Source organism: Apodemus sylvaticus, chromosome 12, assembly GCF_947179515.1.
Source record: "Apodemus sylvaticus chromosome 12, mApoSyl1.1, whole genome shotgun sequence".
Classification (NCBI taxonomy): Eukaryota; Metazoa; Chordata; class Mammalia; order Rodentia; family Muridae; genus Apodemus; species Apodemus sylvaticus.
The window spans coordinates 70083386-70104172 of record NC_067483.1 but is presented as its reverse complement, the minus strand read 5'-3'; the positions used below and the strand labels follow the sequence as shown (position 1 = coordinate 70104172).

The window sequence follows — 20787 nt, the reverse complement described above, 5'->3', positions numbered from 1 at the left end:
CCCCACTCGCCCAAAAAAGACTTTTAAAAACAAATTTAGAAATTAGTGATCCCAGCACTCTGGGAGGCAGAGGCAGGTGGATTTCTGAGTTTGAGGCCAGTCTGATCTACAGAGTTAGTTCCAGGACAGCCAGGGCTATACAGAGAAACCCTGTTTTGAAAAAAAACAAATTCCCCCTCCCCCTCCCAAAAAAAACCCATGAAAGTCCATGTGAACCAGGGCCACAAATACATATGTCTAAGACAGTACTTGCCCTGTTACAGCCCATGTGCATTTGAGAAGTATTGATTTAAAAAGAAGGAGCAGGACAGTGCTGCCTAAGGCCCTTTCTGAAAACAGGCAGAGCATTAGGTCTGTCCCATGGAGGGACCTTTCTTTATTTACACTGGTGGCAGGTAGGGCCGCATGTTCTTTGATAAGTGCTTTAGCTATGTTTCAATGTGTATTTCCAAAAGCTTTCAATAAACTCTGTTTAAAAAAAAAAATAAGAAATAACCCTTTGGGTAGAAAGTTTGAAAACTCTGAAGCTGACACTGTTTGAAATCTGCATGCTGGGGTATAGAGGGTGTGGTCTGTTTGTTTTTCTTAATTTGTTTTTTACTTAGTTTGCTTTAACAGAAGTTTGTTTTATTGCAGATGGAGTCTGCACGGAAGGCATGGGAAAATTCTCCAAATCTAAGAGAAAAAGGGTCCCCAGTAACATCTACAGCACCTCCAATTGTAAGTGGAGTCAGCAGCAGTGCCAGTGGACCAAGCACTGCTAATTACAGCTCGTTCTCCAGTGCGTCGATGCCACAGATCCCAGTTGCGTCAGTCACTCCTACAGCATCGCTGTCAGGTAGAGCTGGGTCTCCACTTCCCTCTAACCTTTTGTTTGAGGTTTGAGCCTAATGTTTCCTAGATAGGTACTGTGCCACTAAACCACACTCCCAGCTTAATGATGTGCTGTTCCCTGAGCAAAAACTTGATGAAAACTCCCCTTCTCTTACTTGTCCTTTTACTTGTGTCTCAGAATTTTAATGTGACTATTTTATGATTACTTAGTAGGAAAGATTTTGCCAAATTCTCCCTCACTGCATAAAATTGTCTTCCAAATTTTTCTCTTAAGCTCACCCTTTTGTTACCAATTTTACTATACCCCAGTAATTAAACACACAATTCAGAATATAAATTCCCACCACTTTTAAATGATTTTTTCAGTACATCTGATTTAAAGGTATTAATAGAATAAGTTATATTTTCTAATGAAAAGCTAGGTGGATAGTGTTACTACTGTTTGGTGCCTGGGAAAACTGTCAGACTAGAGTTAGAAGAAACTATTGTCCCTTACTTACAGCTTTGCACAACTTCTGAGTTAGAAGCTTTGTAGTTCTATGGCAAATGTTTCCAAATGCTTAACTTGGAAGGAAGTTCATCCCTTTTACCCATTAGTTAGCCGTGCTTCATTTTTTTAAAAACAAATTTTATTTCAGGTTTTTACAGTATTCCCTGATGTTTCCAAAGCAGTGGAAAATACCTTTCCAATGGATAAAAAATATACCTTGTGCAGAATTTGCTTGCTTTGTTTTTATACTAATTTGAAGAATCCACCCCACTCCGCCATTGGTGTCTGGGCTATCCTAGAGCAGTTTTTCTATTATCTGTAATAGGTACATTTAGACAATCCCAAAGTGGGTGTAGTAATACATGCCTGTGGTCTCAGCACTTGGTTCATTGAAACAGGAAGATAGGAAATTTGATGCCAGCCTAGACAACTATGAAGGCACTGTCTCAAAAACGAAAATGAAAAAAAAAAAAAAAACCTTGGAGTTGATTCCTGCATTGTAATGTCATGCCAGATAGTTACATTTTTTTCTTTCTTTAAACCTTGTCCAATCTTTAAAACTTGCCTATTTTATAGACTAGCTTGAACTCCTCTACTTTAGTGGAAATTGGTATAAACAAACAGGAGATTGGTAGGATGAGTTGAAAAGTTATTCAGTCTTTCTTTGGAATCCAGTAACTTATTTTCAGGTCAAGCTAATTGTCTCCAGTATCCAGTATATTGTTAAGCAGACAGTAACAAGGATAAAAGGCCGTCCATCCTTCATACTGACAGGATTTTTTTTCATCTTTCCTTCCCAAGACAAGGTCGCCTATATTCCTGGAACTCTGTAGGTGAGAGTAGGATTGTGCCTATACCTCCCGAGTACAGAGACCACAGTAATATGGACAGGATTACGGGCATATGCCACCTTGTCTGCATTCCATGGCTAGCTCCCAGACACTCCAACCTCCTCAAATGCTTTTGAATTTTTTGAATGCTGCTTAAATACTTAACATAGATAAAACCCATGGAACCCATAGGATAGGAAGAGTGAACATGCTGTATTTTTTCTTTTTTCTTCAAATACAGGAGCTGGTACTTACACCACCTCTTCGTTGAGTACAAAATCTACAACCACATCGGACCCTCCTAATATTTGTAAAGTAAAGCCCCAGCAATTACAGACCGGCAGCCTACCTTCTGCAAGTCATTTTTCACAGTTAAGCTGTATGCCTTCCCTCATTGCGCAGCAACAGCAAAGTCCGCAGGTTTATGTGTCTCAATCCGCAGCAGGTAATATTCCTAGAGCTAGTTATAGGAATTTAGAAAATGGACTTGTAGGTTTGAGTCCTTTTTCATCCACGACAAGAATTCTGAGATTGTTTAAAGTGTGTGTGTGTGTGTGTGTGTGTGTGTGTGTGTGTGTGTTCTATATTTATGACAAGTTAGTGTCTTATAATTTGCAAAATAATTTATGCATGTTCTGCACTTTCACTAAAATCACCAAACTTTGTTACTTGAAAAATAATAAATAATGAAGTTCTTGGTGAAGAGAACATATATATAGCAAACAATAACACTGTATAGTGACTGTTCCAATTGTCACCTAAAAGTGCTATCAGTACCATCTGTTAATGAATTATATCTAAAGATACTGCCTTACTAGTAAGTCATAAAGCATATAAATCCACAATTCTTTTAAGAATCTTCTAAGACTTGTGGTAATCTAGTGACTGTATTATACATAGGAATCTTAATTCCTATCTGCATCAAAATTGCTTGTTGAAAACATGTAAAATTATTTTTAAAATCTATACCAAACATTGTAATCACTAAATGCTAATTGTTTCCGATGTTGCCCTATTCTACTCCATAGTTTTTAATATTGGGGTGGATTTGCTGGTTCAGTTGTCAGATTTGTTTCTTGTGTAAAATGTTACCAGTACGTAGCTAATTGAGAACATATGAGAGCACTTAAATATGGGACCAAGTAGCCCCAAATTTACAATGTTTTATTTGCATGCACCTTTCTGCTAGAAAATTTTATTTTATATCTTTTTGCATTTATACTTTTTCAGTGACTTTTCAGAATGCTCATGATTTGAAATCTTTTTTTTTTTTTTTTTTTTTTAAGTGCTATAAGTAATTCAATTTACTGCTTGGAGAATTCTGAAATTTAGATAATAGTGTTTGTTTTTCCTGATGTTCTAGCTCAAATCCCAGCCTTCTATATGGATACAAGTCATCTATTCAATACCCAGCATGCACGATTGGCCCCACCATCCCTGGCCCAGCAGCAGGGCTTCCAGCCTGGTCTCTCACAGGTAAACGTCCTGACCCTGTATTTCTTGATACTTCTATAACTTATCTACCTTGGGCTTTAGTATTAGAATCACTTAAGTTAAAATCAACTTTGAATTACCAGGATAGGCTATTACCAAAACTTGGAGACATTTTTGATTCCCACATTCCCAGAGCTTAATATACCAATGTGCAGTAAGTCATAGGTTAAAAACAAAATTGGTTTTAAAGGGTTGATGATATATACTTGTAAATCTTATTTTTATGTCTGGAGTTTTGTTTTTACTTTCCCAATCTTGTGAAGAGTGTGCCTATATATTACATGTGCACTTTTTATTTCATTGCAGCCCACGTCGGTTCAGCAGATTCCAATCCCTATCTACGCCCCATTGCAAGGGCAGCATCAAGCCCAGCTGAGCTTGGGGGCTGGGCCTGCTGTTTCCCAGGCTCAGGAATTATTCAGTTCTTCAATTCAACCATATAGGTAAATAGCCTTAAAAGTTGTTTCTATAATTTTTAATAACCCTTGAGGTTATGCAGTATCTAGTGCGAATTCCTTTTCCCCAAACCCTATTATTATATTATAAACTAAATAATTAAGTATATACATTATATTTTCAAGCCTGTGCTTGGAGATTTCAACTATGCCTTGTTTTCTTTTGTTCTTGTACTTTTTGTTCAGATAGAATTTTCAAAACCCGTGAACTATCTTAATTAGAGCTATTCTATCTAGGCATGGTGACTCACACTTAGAGTCCCAGTTCTTGAGAGGCAAAGGCAAAAGGATCATTGTGAGCTCAAGGCCAGCCTGGGTCGTAAAGTGAAATCCTGCTCAAAGCAATTAAACAAGAGGCTTTACTTTCTTCCATACTGGTCTCAAGACTATATGTGTAATGTCACCAAAGAGAAAACTAGGTTTGACTCTCAGTTTTGTAGAGAACATGTAAAATGTAAATAATTATTATAATTAAAAAGTAACATGTAAACTATTGTTACCAAGAGCAGGCTTTTCCCTCAAACTTTTGCATTTGGAGTTCTGTTGCAAATAGGAGTTAATCTTGAAACAAGTGGTCAAAGACCTTGTCTTCTCTGTCTAATTACTGATTTAAGAGTACTTGGTTATTTGGGACACAAGATTTTCACAATTCTAAATAAAATTAATGTATAGTATTGACCTTCTCCTCTTTAATGCTTTTCCTAGATCGCAGCCAGCCTTTATGCAGAGCAGTCTTTCCCAGCCCTCGGTGGTCCTCTCGGGCACAGCCATCCACAACTTCCCAGCTGTCCCACACCAGGAGCTCGCCAAGGCCCAGTCGGGGCTCGCCTTTCCCCAGACCTCAAATCCTCAGCCCATCCCCATCCTGTATGAGCATCAGCTAGGGCAGGCCTCTGGGCTGGGGAGCTCTCAGCTGATTGATACACACCTTCTTCAGGCAAGACTGTGCTTACTTGTGTTCTTATTGGGTTTTTAAATCCAGATCCTTTAGGCTTATAATTATAGCTTAACAAAGAAAAAGATCTGTACAAGGTAAATATTAAAAGATAAAATGGAAAGATCTTCCTTTTTGTTGTTTCTGCTGTTTTTGAAATAGAGTTTCTCTCTGTAGACCATGCTGGTCTCCAAACTCAAGAGGTCCACTGCTTCTGTCTCAAAGGTGTACACCACCATGCCTGGCTCGGATCTTCCCTTTTAAGATGATAATGTTGATACAAATTGCATGAGACTTACCTCTCAGTTTTTGTTTTCTTGTAAATTTTTCCAGGCAAGAGCAAATCTTACTCAAGCCTCAAATCTTTACTCTGGACAAGTACAGCAGCCTGGTCAGACAAATTTTTATAACACTGCCCAATCACCAAGTGCTCTCCAGCAGGTAAACTATGGCATGGTAAATTTCCTCAATTTTCTATATTATTCTTTGTATTTTGTTGTTATTTTGACGTTTATATAGAACCAAGATAGAGGAGGTGGTTTTCAAATTTACACTGGAATGTTGTGGGGAATCCCATTAGGTCTATTGGAGGTGGACCGTGCTTGCTTGACTCCTGAAACAGCCAGCTTCTTCCCACTGTACCTCCCCCTCTAATTCATCCTAGGTTTACTTGCTTTATTTAAGCTGGGCTTATAAGAAAGGAATCCATGCATATGAAAGTTTGAAAATCATTTATTCAAAAATATAGTACATTTAGTGTTAGAGGTGAAAGAAGACTCTGAGGTGGTCAGTATAACGTAGCAGAGTAGCTCCAGGGGCAGCATCTTAAGTGCATGGTGTGACTGGAGTGCTCACCTCTGACCTTGTTATGCGTCATGTGGTAGAAGGTATTGTCAAGTCAGAGTTGTTTATATGAAAATTAAAAAGACCTTTTACTTATAAACACTCAATTTGACCAGCCTGTAAATAATATAGAAATATTGGTGGAGGGAACTTGAGCTATTTTAAGTGTGTATTTTCTGGTATTTGATTTGTGCTCTGAGTATATTCAAAGTTAGTGACCATTTTAGTCTATGGTTTCTTCACTACAGTCAACATATAGAACTGTAAATCTTGACCTTCGTGCGATAATGAAACCACCAAATCCCACATTCCTCCAGAGCAGTGTAAGGCTATGTATTGTTGTCATACCTCTAACACAAGAACAGGTGTAGGGAGGGCTGAGTGGCTAGGTGTGGTGGTTCATACCTGTAATCCCATCACTTGGAACAGAGGCAAAGGAGTTCAAACCAGTCAGGACTGCATAGTGAGACCCTGTCTTAGGGGGTTGGGGGAAGAGCTAGTCACTTCCCATTTATTTCTATATACTTTATATTTGAAAGTATTTTACTTATATTTTTAATTTGAAAATTATTTGAAGATCTCTTGGCATATGTGTAGATAAACACAATAATTACAAGCAAATGTTTACAGTTTCTTTTTGTTTCTTTTTCTAGGTTACAGTACCTTTGCCAGCATCTCAGCTTTCCTTGACTAATTTTGGATCTACAGGACAACCTCTGATTGCTTTGCCTCAGACACTTCAGCCCCAGTTACAGCACACAACCCCACAAGCACAGGCTCAGAGCTTGAGCCGTCCTGCGCAAGTAAGCCAGCCCTTCAGAGGATTGATCCCTGCGGGAGCCCAGCACAGCATGATGGCAGCCACAGGGAAAGTAAGTGAGGCCTGCTTCGTGCCCGGGAGGCTGTGCAGCTACAGGGGTCAGGTCTGTGTGGAGAGGGTTGGAAGATAGCTCATCAGGTAAAGTCACCTGCTGCCAAGACCTAAGACCTCATTTCAGTGCCAGGAAGCCACGTGGAAGGAGAGAACTAATAATTCAAAAATTGGCCTCCATAGTGAGGGTGATAAGTGTGCACACACTAAGTGCATAGGCAAAATCTAATATAAGTCAAAGACCCATTTTTACAGCTCCACAGAAAACCTCAAGAGAATGGATGAATGCTTTTGTTTTTCTTCTTACATCATTATTTCTACACTTCCTAGTTTTGTCTGATAACAAAGAATTCAGTTTTTTATGGAAGCAGCAGAATTACATAATCCTATCAGTCTGCTTGGTCCTTTGGCTATAGTAAGGTTTTTGGGTTTTTTTTTTTTTTTTTTTTTTTTTTTCTAACCACTGTATAGTTAACCATCATATATAGGACATTAAGCCCAACACATTGCTGACAGAATTAGAGGAATGCTAACATTAATGTGCTTTTTTTCCCCCCAGATGTCTGAAATGGAACTAAAAGCCTTTGGGAGTGGTATTGATATCAAACCAGGAACACCTCCAATTGGTGGTCGAAGCACCACGCCAACATCTAGTCCATTCAGGTAAGGTGGACATTTAAATTTGCTTAGGAAATTACATGATAATTTGAAATTCTTAAAATTCAGTTGTTAAAATCCTTACGGTGTTACCAATCCTTTGTTAAGCAGAAGTTATTGAAACATTTATTTTGTTAATTTTATTTAAGATGTTAACACCGTATTTTAAGAACATTTTTGTTAATACAAATAAAGAAACTCTTCTCTTACCTTTGCTGCCCATTACCATGTTCAGCCACTAAATGAGATGAAAATATAAAAGTAAATACCTTTAAAGTCTAACAGCAATGTTTACCTGGCACTGCTTTACTGACCAGTGACTTCTTTTCCAAGGGCTACATCAACAAGTCCAAACAGCCAGTCCAGCAAAATGAACAGCATTGTGTATCAGAAACAGTTCCAGTCAGCCCCTGCCACAGTGAGGATGGCGCAGCCGTTTCCTGCACAGTTTGCCCCCCAGGTAGGCAGCTCCGAGGGGGTTCACGCAGTGCTTGTAAATGATGGCTAATCCGACTAAGGTTGTGGCTTTATAATCATGACGTAGGTGAGCAGTTACCGTGTGCACCTTTGAATGAAAACTTGTCTGGTTTTTAAAGTGAATGTATGATACTCAAATGAAAATAGACAGATGCAGTAGTTTAGTTTTAAAGCAGACATTCGAAATGCTCAAGATTCCCCACACAGCTCTGACAGTTTAAGTCCTATTCCTTTTGTCTTCTTGGAAGAAGTTTGATTTTCAGTGAAGGGTCCCAGTGCTTAAGTTTTCCAGGCCCACAGTTGGGTTTTGTTCTTATGGTGCCTGCACAGTAAGACTTTAATAATAATGCATAGGTGTGTGTGTTTCTCCTCCCCTTGCTGAATCATATTGAGGACTGGTTAGAATTGGTTCCTAAGGAATGCCCTGGTTGAGTTCCTGTAACTGTACCTTCAGATTATGTTGAGTATAGAAGTGTGCTTTTCTGCAGTTGTCCTTTTCTGTCTCCCCCTTAGAGTTTCCGCCTGAAGTGCCACAGCATGCTTTACCTAATTTTTCTGTTAAACTTTATAAGCATGGCCCATTTACTCTTTGTCCTTATTAATGGAATGGCACAAAACTTTGGCTGGCAGAATGGGCACAGGTTTACTCTGGGATAAGCCAGCCTGGTCTAGTTGGCTTTTTTTTTTTTTTTCTCTCTTTTCTTTTTTTCCTTTTTTCTTTTTTCTTTTTTCTTTTTACTTTTTTTTTTTTTTTTTTTTTTTTTTTTTTTTTTTTTTTTAACAGTTCAATGTTGTATGTTTTGTTTTTTCACTCAGATTCTCTCTCAGCCTAACCTGGTCCCTCCATTGGTAAGAGCCCCACATACTAACACCTTCCCAGCGCCTGTCCAGAGGCCTCCAATGGCACTGGCCAGTCAGATGCCTCCTCCGCTGACCACAGGCCTCCTGGGCCATGCTCGGCTGCCACATGTAGCCAGGGGCCCTTGTGGATCACTCTCTGGAGTCAGAGGTAATCAGGCCCAGGCTGCGCTGAAGGCTGAACAAGACATGAAGGTTAGTACAGTGTTGGTGGCCAGCAGAGCACGTGTCTGTCTGAGCCCTGTGTACATGCCTCTGGCCCAAGCCATGTATCCAGGCATCGCTGTCTTCACCAGACGTAACCAGCTAACTGCTTTTATTCGTCCCAGACCCTCAGGTTTTTTGTTGTTTTGTTTCTCCCTTTCCATCCTTAACCTTTTCCTCCTTTTTATGACCACCCCCCTTGCCACTGTAGTCAGAAAAGAAATTAACATTTTAAACTATATTCAAACAGATTGCTTATGAAATAAGTATTGAGGGAGATCTGAATTTGGATGCAGTATTTTTAAATATTAAAAAAAGTAACATGGATTGTTATTACCAGTCACCCCATTTTATTTTCTTTCTTTTTTTTCCCCCCTGCCCTCCATCCCTCCCCAACCCAACTTAATACATACTTACTTTGTGAGCTCTGGAATGGGTAAGACGTGTTAGCTACCTTGACTCTTGTTTCTTCAGAAGTCATTGGAGTTATTTTCATCTTAAACTTTCCACATCTCCCCCCCCCCCTTTTTTTTTCTTTCTTTTTCTTTCTTTTTTTTTTTTTTTTAATTTGCCTGCCACCTGAGGTGGCCATATTCCAGAATGCAGTTATAGGTGAAGAATTCAGAAAAGCACTTTGGGATCCTTCCTTCATGGTAAAAGGCACAAATAAACAGGGGTTTGCTGAGACAATTAGGAGTCTGTGTGGGGACAGTTCTTAGTATAATTCTCACCCGTCTGCCTATACAACCAGTTTGAGTTTGTTTCTGTAGTTACTTTAGGGTTGACTTTAAGAATCTTAGCAGTTTTGTTTCCTCACTACATAGATTAGGCTAGAACAGAGAGAAGCTTGGTGCTTACAAGCAGTGATGCTTTCCTCTAAGTTAGAAGCACATTTGTGGTAATACTATTAAAGAATTCAGGTAACTGACCAAAGTCCCCTTGTGTTTCTAAAGCTAAGTAATCCGATTTGAAGGTTATCCTTTAGGAGACTGTCTATGACACATTACTCAGTTTTGTTAGACTGTGTGCCCAGGGTTTTCATGTGATTATTACCACTGAAGGTACTAGCACCAAGAGCTTTGCAGATTGTGTGCCTTCCACGCCTGGCTAATTGCCACTTGATTTTTAGCCATTCTTATGTTAAAAATGACATTAGAATGTAATATTAATGGGGTGGGAGAGTACAAATTTCTTAAATTGTTTTAGATTTTTAGATAGTATAGATTTACCTGTAGAACATGAAGGAGTTCTTGTGGTTTTTTGTTTTTTGGTTTTTTGTTACGTGCAAAAGGAGTAGAAAGTTAAGTTTAATTGGATATAGTATGGTACTATAATTTACAAATTAACGTAAGTATATTCTTTGGGGCACATTGTCATTGAAACAGATTATTTACCAGCTCAGAATGTGGTAGGAGCTATCAGAACTTAGTGATCAAGTGAAGTTGTAGTTACTAATTTCTGATGCTCTTCCCCTGCAGAAGAGAGCTGTGGGAAGAGGACTCAGCCACAAGACATTTGGTCCTAGGTGTTGGTAATGCCACAATATAAGTGCTTCCTTTTCATTTTACTGTAGACCACAGATTGTAACTAGAAGTTGTAAGTGTTACATTACATGTATGTTTTCAGACTTTGCAAGCAGCCTTCCCAAATTTTAGTATTAGTGAGCTGTTCCCAAAAAATATATGAACCAGCAGCAATGTGTATTTTATTGTTTATAAGAGGGCAGACGCTAGAAAGATGGTGGGGGGGTGGCCTTGTTTCAGGTGTTTTTTTAAATCACATAGAATATTTCCAGAGCTAGGAGAAGCCTATGCATTAAAAACTGAAAGATCAATGGGGCCAAACAAACTTAGGAAAAACTGATTTTGTGATTGGTACAAAAATTTGAACTGAGATTGATTTGACAGGCTTTGGTAATGTTGCAGTATTTTCAGTTCTTGTTTTCTTATTTTTAAAGGCAAAGCAGAGAGCAGAGGTTCTTCAATCCACGCAGCGGTTCTTCTCTGAGCAGCAACAGAGCAAACAGATAGGAGGCAAAGCCCAGAGAGTGGACAGTGATACAAGTAAACCTGAAACGCTGAGCGACCCTCCTGGGACTTGTCAGGAAAAAGTTGAAGAAAAGCCACCCCCTGCACCCACCATAACCACCAAACCTGTTAGAACTGGACCAATCAAACCTCAGGCGATCAAAACCGAAGAAACAAAGTCATAAAGGCTGTGGTTTATTGGGGTGGGTGGGTAGGGAAAGTGAAGTCAAATAATGCCAGCAGCCACGGGGGTAAAGTGATCTGTGACATTATCCTGTGAGACACACAAGGGGCATAGAGCATTTTACACTGACAGAGCTGCTATACCAATCACAATGAGGCTCCACAGGCTCGCACCTCCTGTGTAACATTTGCAACTTCAGTTGGTTTATGTACAAGTGTGTAAACAGTCTGTAAGTGCATACAGTTTAGTCCTAAGGGGCAGCAAACACCGCACGTAGGAGGAGAGTGAGACCACAGAGCAGCTCAGCTGGACACTGGGTGGTCCCATTAATCCATCCGCTGTGTTTCTTTTGCTTCCTCCTGTTCTTTGGATGGTCTATGGCATTTCTAAGCTTGAGAGTCAAATGCTAACTGGTGCTGCACAGAGGAGCCTTACTTTTTATTGGGGCAGCTTGCTATTTTTGTAACATGGTGGTTTGGTTGAACACAATAAAGTACAGTAGTGACTGATCTCCCCTTCCTGGATGAGTGAGCAGATGATTAAATATTGGTGTCAGCATCCTTGAGTATATTCAGATGAGCAACATGTAGCTTCTGCTTCTATTTAAAATGATGCTGTGTTTGATTGTGGTCCAAAGCTTCGAAGCACTATTTGGCATCTCCTTCCTTGGAGGTCTCACCATTTAAACATAACAGATTTGATAACGTTTTGGTAAGGTGAGGTCTTCTCTCCACTAGTTCATTTTCATATGAACCAGTGGTTATACAGTTTTGTTTTAGGGATATTTCATTTTTTTAATAACGGTTTTTAGCTGACATTCATGGAGAGAATGAATCCTTAGAACTGCCACTAGTGAAAGGAAATCCAATCTAAGTGTGTTTCTTTACAGAGCAGTGTCACACCATCCTTTGGGCCCTCTGCTGGAAAAGTAGAATCAAGTCTCAAATAATGCCTTTTAAATTGTATCCCCTAGTATTATAGATGTAGGACAGTACTGTATCATACCTCTGTGAATGTAAAATAGCTTGTACCTGCTTTATGATACGTAGTAGTGACCGTGCTTTATCAGAGCTGTTTTTAATGATGTTGCTCAGAATGTTTCTTTCCAGATGATGATTGAGAAGCTAATTTAAAAAAAAAAAATGGTGCCAGGTACCACAAGAGTAACGGAACTGTGCTGTTTTCTGGGGCTTTGTTTTTTACTTTTTTTTTTTTTTTTTTTTTTTTAAATAGAGTGTGCTAGATGTCTCTACAATTTTGTTCAAATGACTGCAGAACCTGGAAAAGCTGTTGCTGCTATTGATGCATAACATACTGCTATTATTGGTCTTTTTATATAAATATAAATATATATATATACATATATATAATTTGAATTTTTGGAAACTTTAGCTGTGCTGTCAACTTTGGAAAAAAGTATCCCAGTTTACTGTGTTGAGTTGGCATTGTACAGAAATTAACAGCCATATTGGTCTAGAAATGTTGAACTTAATTTTTTTTCCATTTGTACAGGGGTAACGCACTGTATTAAATATGTAAGGTCTTATCTACGTGGGTTTGATTACAAAAACTAATAAAGTATTCTCTAAATAATGAGTCTTAGAAATTCTAATCCATTCCAAAATTTGAAGCCAGGCCATTTGTTTTGTTTTGTTTTGTTTTGTTTTGTTTTGTTTTGTTTTTCGAGACAGGGTTTCTCTGTGTATCCCTGGCTGTCCTGGAACTCACTCTGTAGACCAGGCTGGCCTCAAACTCAGAAATCCGCCTGCCTCTGCCTCTCAAGTGCTGGGATTAAAGGTGCGCCATCACTGCCCAGCAAAGCAAGGCTTGTTAATGTACCAAAGACCACAGCCAAGAGTACATTTACAGTTATCCAAAGAGTTAAGGGCTGCCCTGAGTTCAAGAATCTTAAAGCTTACTCAATCAAAGGTGGTGTTGAGGAGGGTGATATTTATGACTCCTGTTCTCAGGATGATCAGACTTGGATTGAAAGGTAGAAACAGGAGGATGATCAGGAGTTAAAGGCCATTCTCAGCTAGGTAGCAAGTTTGAGGCCCATTTTGGACTGTGTGAGGTCCTGTATTATTGGAGAAAACCTAGAGAGACACACATGGTAGTGCATGCCTATAATCCCAGAGCTCGGGAGGCAGAGGCAGGCTGAGTTCTAGGCCATTGAATGGACTACCAGTGAATCCCAGGGCAGCCAGGCCTACACAAAGAAATTGGGGAGGGGAGAGGCAGCCCAGAATTGGAGAGTCAGATATGAAAAATAAAATCTAAGATCCTGACTTAAACAACCAAATAGATGTTTTGCCATTCTTGGATATAAATGGAAGGACCAGTAGTAGACCTGAATGTGTGTTTTTCAGTATTTTCGTTAGCATCTTCATAGTCATTAACATTTACTGAGTTGGCAAAGCTCAGGGAGATTTTGTTTATTCCTAGATGTGGAACATAAGGCTGTTAGAAAGTTTTAGCAGAGCTAATCACTGAATCAATAATATATTGGGGGTCCAAGGACATTGGCTAAGCTTTTCGGTCTGCGTTTTTCTGAAAGTTGTGGTTTATTCTAGGGATCAGGAGAAGATGATGAAAGGTTTAGAACCCCTGCCAAAGAGCTATAGTTACTGTGCCACACTGGCTCTCTTATTGAGTCACTTTGTAAATTCTAATCTTGAGCTCCTAAGTTCTAGGTCATAAAAGATAAAAATCCTGTATAACTTACATTGTCTCTGCTGTGCCAAAGTAAGACACCCCTGATACTTTTGCCTTGTTTGCAATGGATAAAGGTAACAAAAATGGAAGTGAGAAAATTTGTAAATCAGCTGGGGGGAGGGGTCACCACAGGAGTCAACTAAGACCACTGGAAAATATAATTCGTAACAGCAGCAAAATTATAGCTACAATTTTATGGCTGGAGGTCGCCACATGAGAAAATGTATTAAGGTTGCAGCATCAGGTAGGTTGAGGACCACTGGTGTAAGTGCAACTCAGTCCCTGACTGTCTTCTCAATCCAAAATAAATAGCTCCAGGCAGCCACTGCTCCTGTAAAAGCAGGCTCTGGGGCGTTTCACTTAGTTAATAAATTGCCATTGCAAAGAGTGGTGGGATAAGATGAGGGTAGATACAATTTTAAAAGTTCTTTTCATGTAAATCCTGGGCTGGAGACAAGATCTGAAAGGCTGAATGAGCTTATATTATAGGTTGAGTTGGGAATGCCAGAATGGAATGTTTAGGTGTGTGTTCTAATAGTTCAGTCACCAGTTTGTTCAGGTTTTTTTTTCCTTTGTGCTGTCGTTGTATATTAAATTGTATAGTTTATTAGCATTGAGTTTTGCGTGGTGTAGTCAGTTGAAAATGTAGTGGATCAAAATAACAAGGTTCTTTTGGGTCAAGAAAGTGTTGCTTTGGTGTGGTACCTTTGACTCAAGGCCCTCGAGGTACTGCAAAGTTTCAAATGTGGAGAGTTAGCCCTCTCCTGCATCTCCATGATCCTGCATCAGAGCCAGGTTTGTAGTATGGTAGAGCCCAGTAGGGCGCAGGCAAGGAAAATAAGTAATAGGGAACTTGGAAGTGGAGAGTCTTGGGGTTTAAAACAAAGGAGAAAAATAAAGGGAGACGCAACAGCTACACCCAATCCTGATCCTCTGCTGAAATATAACTGAAGATGAGTTAGTCTCCCTAACTCACTGGTGCCATCTTGGATGTTGCAGTCTCAAAACTGTTGAAGCAAGGGTCTCATCTTTAATCCAGACCCCGTAACAGGAATCATGCAACACCACTTGGAGTTCTTAGTTTAAGCAGTCTACTGTGACTTCACCACTGTCCTGGTACCTGACTTAACACTTTGTCAAGTATACTATGTCATTCATACGTATGTACATACATGCATGCATGCACACATACATATACACATACATACATTGTATCATGCAGAACAATGGCCATCCTCAAAGATAATAACAGGTCTCTGTTCTGAGGACTGATCACAGGTTTCTCAGGTTTGCTCAGAGGAGGCTCCTTTGTTCCCTTCTCCCATTGCAGCCCCTCTTCACGACAGCTATCTCCTTAGCTCTAAAAAAAAAAATCCCATCATGTTTAGATATCCATAACTATATGTCAGCTTCCCTTTCTGAGCAGACTGCTGCTATCTGTATTTAAAAGATATTTTACCCAAGGGGGCAGAACAGACAGAAGCCTTGGCCTTTTTATATCGCTGGACTCCAAAGTCCCCACCTTACTCTAAATCCAACCGTCTAAGGGAATAGCCTCCCTGGAAATCACGCACCAAGTTGGAGCTCGAAAACAAGAGCTTGAGACGGTTAAGCAACGTAAGATGTGTGCTTGGACTGCAGAAGCATCATCCACCTGGGAACTGCAGCCAGAGGTGGGCGGTGACAGGTATGGGTGTGCCATTAGAACAGTCTGCTAGGGAAAGCGGAGGGGGTGGGGAGAAGGAGAGAGGGGAGCCTGATCTGCTATTGGTTAAAGGAAAAGGACTGAGGGCCAGCAGAATGGGAACAGGCAATCTCAGGAGGTAGGAAGGTGGAGGGACCCTCCAGAATGCACCAGAGACCTGGGAGGTGAGAGATTCTCAGGACTCAAATGGAGGGACCTTAGAGGAAATGCCCGACGGATAGTAGGAAGAGGGAACTTATAGCTCAGCCCACCACCTCCAGCAGAAAGACAGGGCATCAAGTGAGGGAGGGGGTTGCCATCCCACAGTCACAACTCTGACCCATAATTGTTCCTGTCTGAAAGAACTACAGGGATGGAAATGGAGAGGAGCCTGAGGAAAGGAGGTCCAGTGACAGCCCAAAATGGGATCCAGCTCAAGGGGAGGCCCCAAGCTGGACACTGTTACTGAGGTTATGGAGCACTCACAAAAAGGGACCTAGCATGACTGCAGCTGAAAGAGTCAGATGCAGAGATTTACACCCAACCAATGAACTGAAGCTGCTGACCCCTGTGGTTGAATTAGAGAAGGCTGAAAGAAGCTGAGGAGAAGGGCAATCCCGTTAAGTCTCAATTAAACTGGACCCCCAAACAGGCAGCACACACCAGCTGATATGAGGTCCCCAACACACATAGAGGACTGCCAGGTCTGTGTTCATTCAGAGATGATGCACTTAACCCTCAAGAGACTTGAGGTCCCGGGCCAGGCGGTGGTGTCGCACACCTTTAATCCCAGCTCTTGGGAGGCAGATGCAGGTGATTTCTGAGTTCGAGGCCAGCCTGGTCCAGGACAGCCAGGACTGTACAGAGAAACACTGTCTCAAAAATAAACGAGAGAAAGAGTGATTTGAGGCCCCCCCAGAGAATTTAGGGGTGAGATGGGGTGAGGGGTGGACATCCACGTGGAGTGGATGAGTGGGTGAGGAGAAAGTATGGGATATGGACAGGTGAGGGGAATAAAATATGGAGTGTAAAAAAATTACTAAAATGAAACAAAAAAAGACTACTGGTTATTCTTCCAGAGACCCTGAGTTCAATTCCAACATGCACAAAGTGGCTCACAACCATCATCTATGAAGGTTGATGCCTTCTGACATGTAGATATACATGCAGATAGAGCACTCCTACATTAAAAAATAAATAAATAATAAATTTATTTTTTATTATAAAAATATTTTATAATAAAAAATAATATAATTATATTAAGATAATATAATTATATTAAATAAATATAATTTTATATTTATTTAATATAAAATTATATTTAATATAACTATATTACTTTATATAGTAAATATATTATATATTTAAGTAAATATTTATATTAAATATATATTGTTTATATTATATATTACATATTTAATACTTATATTAAATATATTTATATTAAATATATAATATTTATAATATAATTAACATAAATATATAATATGTTAAATATATTTAATATTTGTATCAAATATGTATTGAATAAATATCTATATTAAATATTTATATTTAACATAAATATATATTAATATGAAATATTGAATTTATATAATTATATGAGATAATATAATTATATCAAAAAATATAATTTTTTATTATAAAAAATAATAAAAAAGCCTAGGAGCCTGGAGGATGGCTCGGTGGTGGTTAAGAGTCTGCTCTTCCAGAGGACCTGAGTTTGATTCCCAGCAACCACATGGTTTCGCACAACCATCTGTAATGGGATCTTCTGACACGCAGGCATATATGCAAATAGAGCACTCATGTATAAAATAAATAAAATCTTTTTAAAAATAGACTAAAGAAAGGGATTCTGCATGTTACACAGTTAAAATTGTGTGGAAGTTCTGATAAGAACATTGCTGCAAAGAGAAGCAATAAGCTAACAAGGGCAACTTCACTAGAATTACAGCAGTAGAAACCCTGAAAGTCAAGGACACATAGAATAATTGATTGTAAGCTCTAAGAATAAATAACTGACAAGATTATTATACCCAGCAAAGTTATCTTGGAGTCTTTAGAAAATAAGGAAATTCCAAGAGAAGGACAAATTAAAGCAGCCCCTTGATACCTAAATCAGCGTGCAGGAGAGACACTTGCGGGAAACCTAGGCACAGATGAGGAAGTCCCAGTCACTAGTGCATAGAAAGGAGAGCTCTCATTAGAAGAATAACCATAATTATTAGAATTAGAAAATGATCAAACAACAAATTGATAAAGCCAGTGTTTTAGTCAGGGTTCTTTAAATGAACAGAACGGAAAAAATTAATTAAATATACATTCATATATATAGGATTTATTAGACTGGCTCCCAAGGTGTGCTGCAGGCAGCTCAATGATGACTGTCTGACAATGCAAAGGCTGAGAATTTCATAGGTGTTCAGCCTACAGGCAGGATATCGCAGCAGTCCCGATCTGGCCCTGGAGTCCTGGAGGCCTTCTGAAGAGCTCCTATCTTCAATCTGTACTGGAATCCTGCCGTAGCTGAGTCTAACTACCAGCAGCACCACATAGACAAACTTGCCAGAGAGGAACTCCGTGACGTCGGGAGGTGGGTCTGGGACGAGCTGGGTAAGAAGTGGAGGATGAGTAGGATTTTTTTTTAATGTGCATGTGTATGAAATTCTTAAAAAAAAAAATGTATTAACCAAGAGTTGATTTTTTGAAATAGTGAACAATATTAGTAAACCCTTAACTAACTAACTAAGAGTCTTTAATACAATTAGAAATAAACATAAATAAAAAGCATCAGGATAAGGGGGTAAAGGAAAGGAGACTATTTAAAAGAGCTTCAGAAACCTACACCAAGGGAGAAGGAGGAGGAGGTGGTGGTGGTGGTGGTGGAAGAGAAAGAAGTTGTTGAAACTTCAGAGAAACAAGAGAGACACACCAGAGAGAAGGTGGTGAACAGAACAGAGCCCCAGCCAGCAGGCGCCCAGAATGCAGGAAGGGAATCATTAAAGGGTGAGCCTTGTGCGGTTCACACGGCAGGCCATAGCTCTAAAGACACCTCAGACACAGTTGCAGAGTGCGCTGGCGGGGGAGTCAGCAGTGGAGGGAGTTCACGCTCCAACGGCTGTGGCCAGGGGTCATCTTGAGAGACACCCTGTTGCTTCGAACTGAACTATGCTAAGGACTTGAGGCCAGGGAACAATCACAAGTAGGAAAGCCGAAATACAGTCTGTCACAGCTCCAGAATGAGACAGCTCAGGAAACAGCTGGGGGTGAGGGGCGTTGGGTACTGACAAGCGGGGGAGTAGAAGTCCTAGGGAGTCAAGCCAGTTCAGCAGACCCTCATCCGCTGAGAAAGCTCTGGAGACTGATCATCCAGAGCCTGACATTAATTAGCCCATGGGTCAGCTACTGGTGTCAGAGAACTCTGAAGCTGCAGCAGGTCATGTGACATCTTTAGGCACACACAACCTCTAGCCGGGTAAGTAATGCTTAGCGGGTTTTGAAACTAAAGAAAAGTGTGTCCATCCGTATCTCGGTGCTTCTCCCTCTCCTTCTCCCAAGCTCGCAGGTGGAATGTTAGTTAACTTCTTGCGCCCTACAAAGGAGAAAATCTGCAGGAGGAAGGGGAAACCCATCCCAGACCACAGACCGCAAAGCTCTGTGTGACCAGCAGAGGGCGCTAGTACATAAAGACGAACACTAAGGGCGCAGCCTGTTGTGGCAGCTGCTGGTTATTTACGAATGAACCCCAAACATGAACCCCGAATTCAACTGGCCCTCTTCCCTGGCCCCACCACCACCACCTTGAATCCAGAAAGAATGCCAACGTTTCATCTGTTAGTTTGTCCCTTGAGTTTAAGATTTATTTTCATTTCATGTGTATGAAGGCTTGCCTACTTGTATTTATGTGAATCTTGTGTCTGCCTGGTGCCCAAAGAGACTCCTGGAATTGGAGGGACAGAGGGTTGTCTGCTGCTTTGTGGGTGCTTGCTCCCTGGAAAAATCAGCAAGTGTTTTAACGACTGAACACCCCGCTCTCTGTCTCTGTGTGACTGTGTGTCTGTCTGTCTCTGTCTCTCTCTGTCTCTGTCTCTCTCTCTGTGTATGTGTGTGTGTGTGTGTGTGTAAAGATTTCTCTGTGTAGCCCTGGCTGTCTGGGAACTTGCTATGTATACTTGTGAGGCTTCCAACTCGAAAATCTACCTGCCTCTACCTCCTCAGAGCTAGGATTAAAAGTGTGCACCATCGACCTGGTGTGAACTGTCTCTTAAGCACCCTGCTATCATCAGCATCAGCATCATCACCACCACCACCATCATCTTCATCCCACCACCATCGTATTTTAAAGACTCTTATGTTTCTTTTTATTCATCTTTATACATTTGTCTACTCATTAGTATGAAAACGTTTTGTTGTTGTTGTTATTGTTGTGTTGTTATTGTTGTGGGGACTTTTTTAGCCTTCTGTTTTCAAACTTTACTATTATGCTTTTAGTACTATTATGGTCTGGCCCCACTCTAGGCTTTTAAAACGTTGCTGTTTTTGTTTTGCCTCCCCCCTCTTACCTTCATGTGACTGGGGTTATGGATTCTCTCATTATTGGGAATGTTTGATTCTGTTTTGATGTCTTGAGGTCTTTCTTCTCCTTCAGAGCTTGCTGCACTGTGTCTTCTCTTTTTTCCTATTTGCTTTGTCCCTTCCCCCCTCCCTGCCAGGCTCACTTACGCTGTCCACTTACTGGTTCCATGTCATGTACAGTTGGACATCACTGCTTTGGAAGCCAATTGATTTCTCTACTCTGCTACTGGAAATTTACCCCTCAAGAGTAGAGTAGGCTATTCCATAAGAAAAACACCCAAAGAAAAATGGAGGGGATTGCCAACCCGACAGATGTGTGAGTCACGACAGAAATGCGAGGAAAGTCAGGCAGCACAGCTCCCACAGAAGACCACCATCTCTCCACTAGTGGATGAAAGACACTGAAATAGTAAAGTACTATTGTGGGGTGGGGGTGGAATACTCACCAGTTTAAAAAAGAGAAGAAGGAAGAGAGAGAGGGAGGGAGAGAGAGAGAGAGAGAGAGAGAGAGAGAGAGAGAGAGATAGAAGCGGGGCTGGAGAGATGGCTCAGAGGTTAAGAGCACTGATGGCTCTTCCTTAGGTCTTGAGTTCAATTCCCAGCAACCACATGGAGGCTCACGACCACCTGCAGTGGGGTCTGATGCCCTCTT

At 40.4% G+C, this 20787-nt stretch overlaps 1 protein-coding gene across 11 annotated transcripts in view; it reads left to right on the top strand.

The window, feature by feature from the left end:
- The window catches only part of Prrc2c (proline rich coiled-coil 2C), a 66086-nt gene extending 53332 nt beyond the window's left edge, over window positions 1–12754 (top strand). For 4 of the 11 annotated variants that reach the window (XM_052201167.1, XM_052201169.1, XM_052201165.1 and 1 more), the window contains exons 25-35: window positions 637–838; window positions 2396–2599; window positions 3518–3630; window positions 3955–4091; window positions 4809–5040; window positions 5371–5493; window positions 6534–6752; window positions 7311–7414; window positions 7742–7868; window positions 8702–8938; window positions 10905–12754. In XM_052201167.1, coding sequence (XP_052057127.1) covers window positions 637–838; window positions 2396–2599; window positions 3518–3630; window positions 3955–4091; window positions 4809–5040; window positions 5371–5493; window positions 6534–6752; window positions 7311–7414; window positions 7742–7868; window positions 8702–8938; window positions 10905–11159 — 1953 coding nt within the window. In that variant the 3' untranslated portion in view covers window positions 11160–12754. Of the gene's footprint in view, window positions 1–636; window positions 839–2395; window positions 2600–3517; window positions 3631–3954; window positions 4092–4808; window positions 5041–5370; window positions 5494–6533; window positions 6753–7310; window positions 7415–7741; window positions 7869–8701; window positions 8939–10425; window positions 10544–10904 lie in introns of all 11 variants that reach the window. The other 7 variants (XM_052201174.1, XM_052201172.1, XR_007980545.1 and 4 more) reach the window with 6 other exon arrangements.
- Window positions 12755–20787: the final 8033 nt, after the last annotated feature.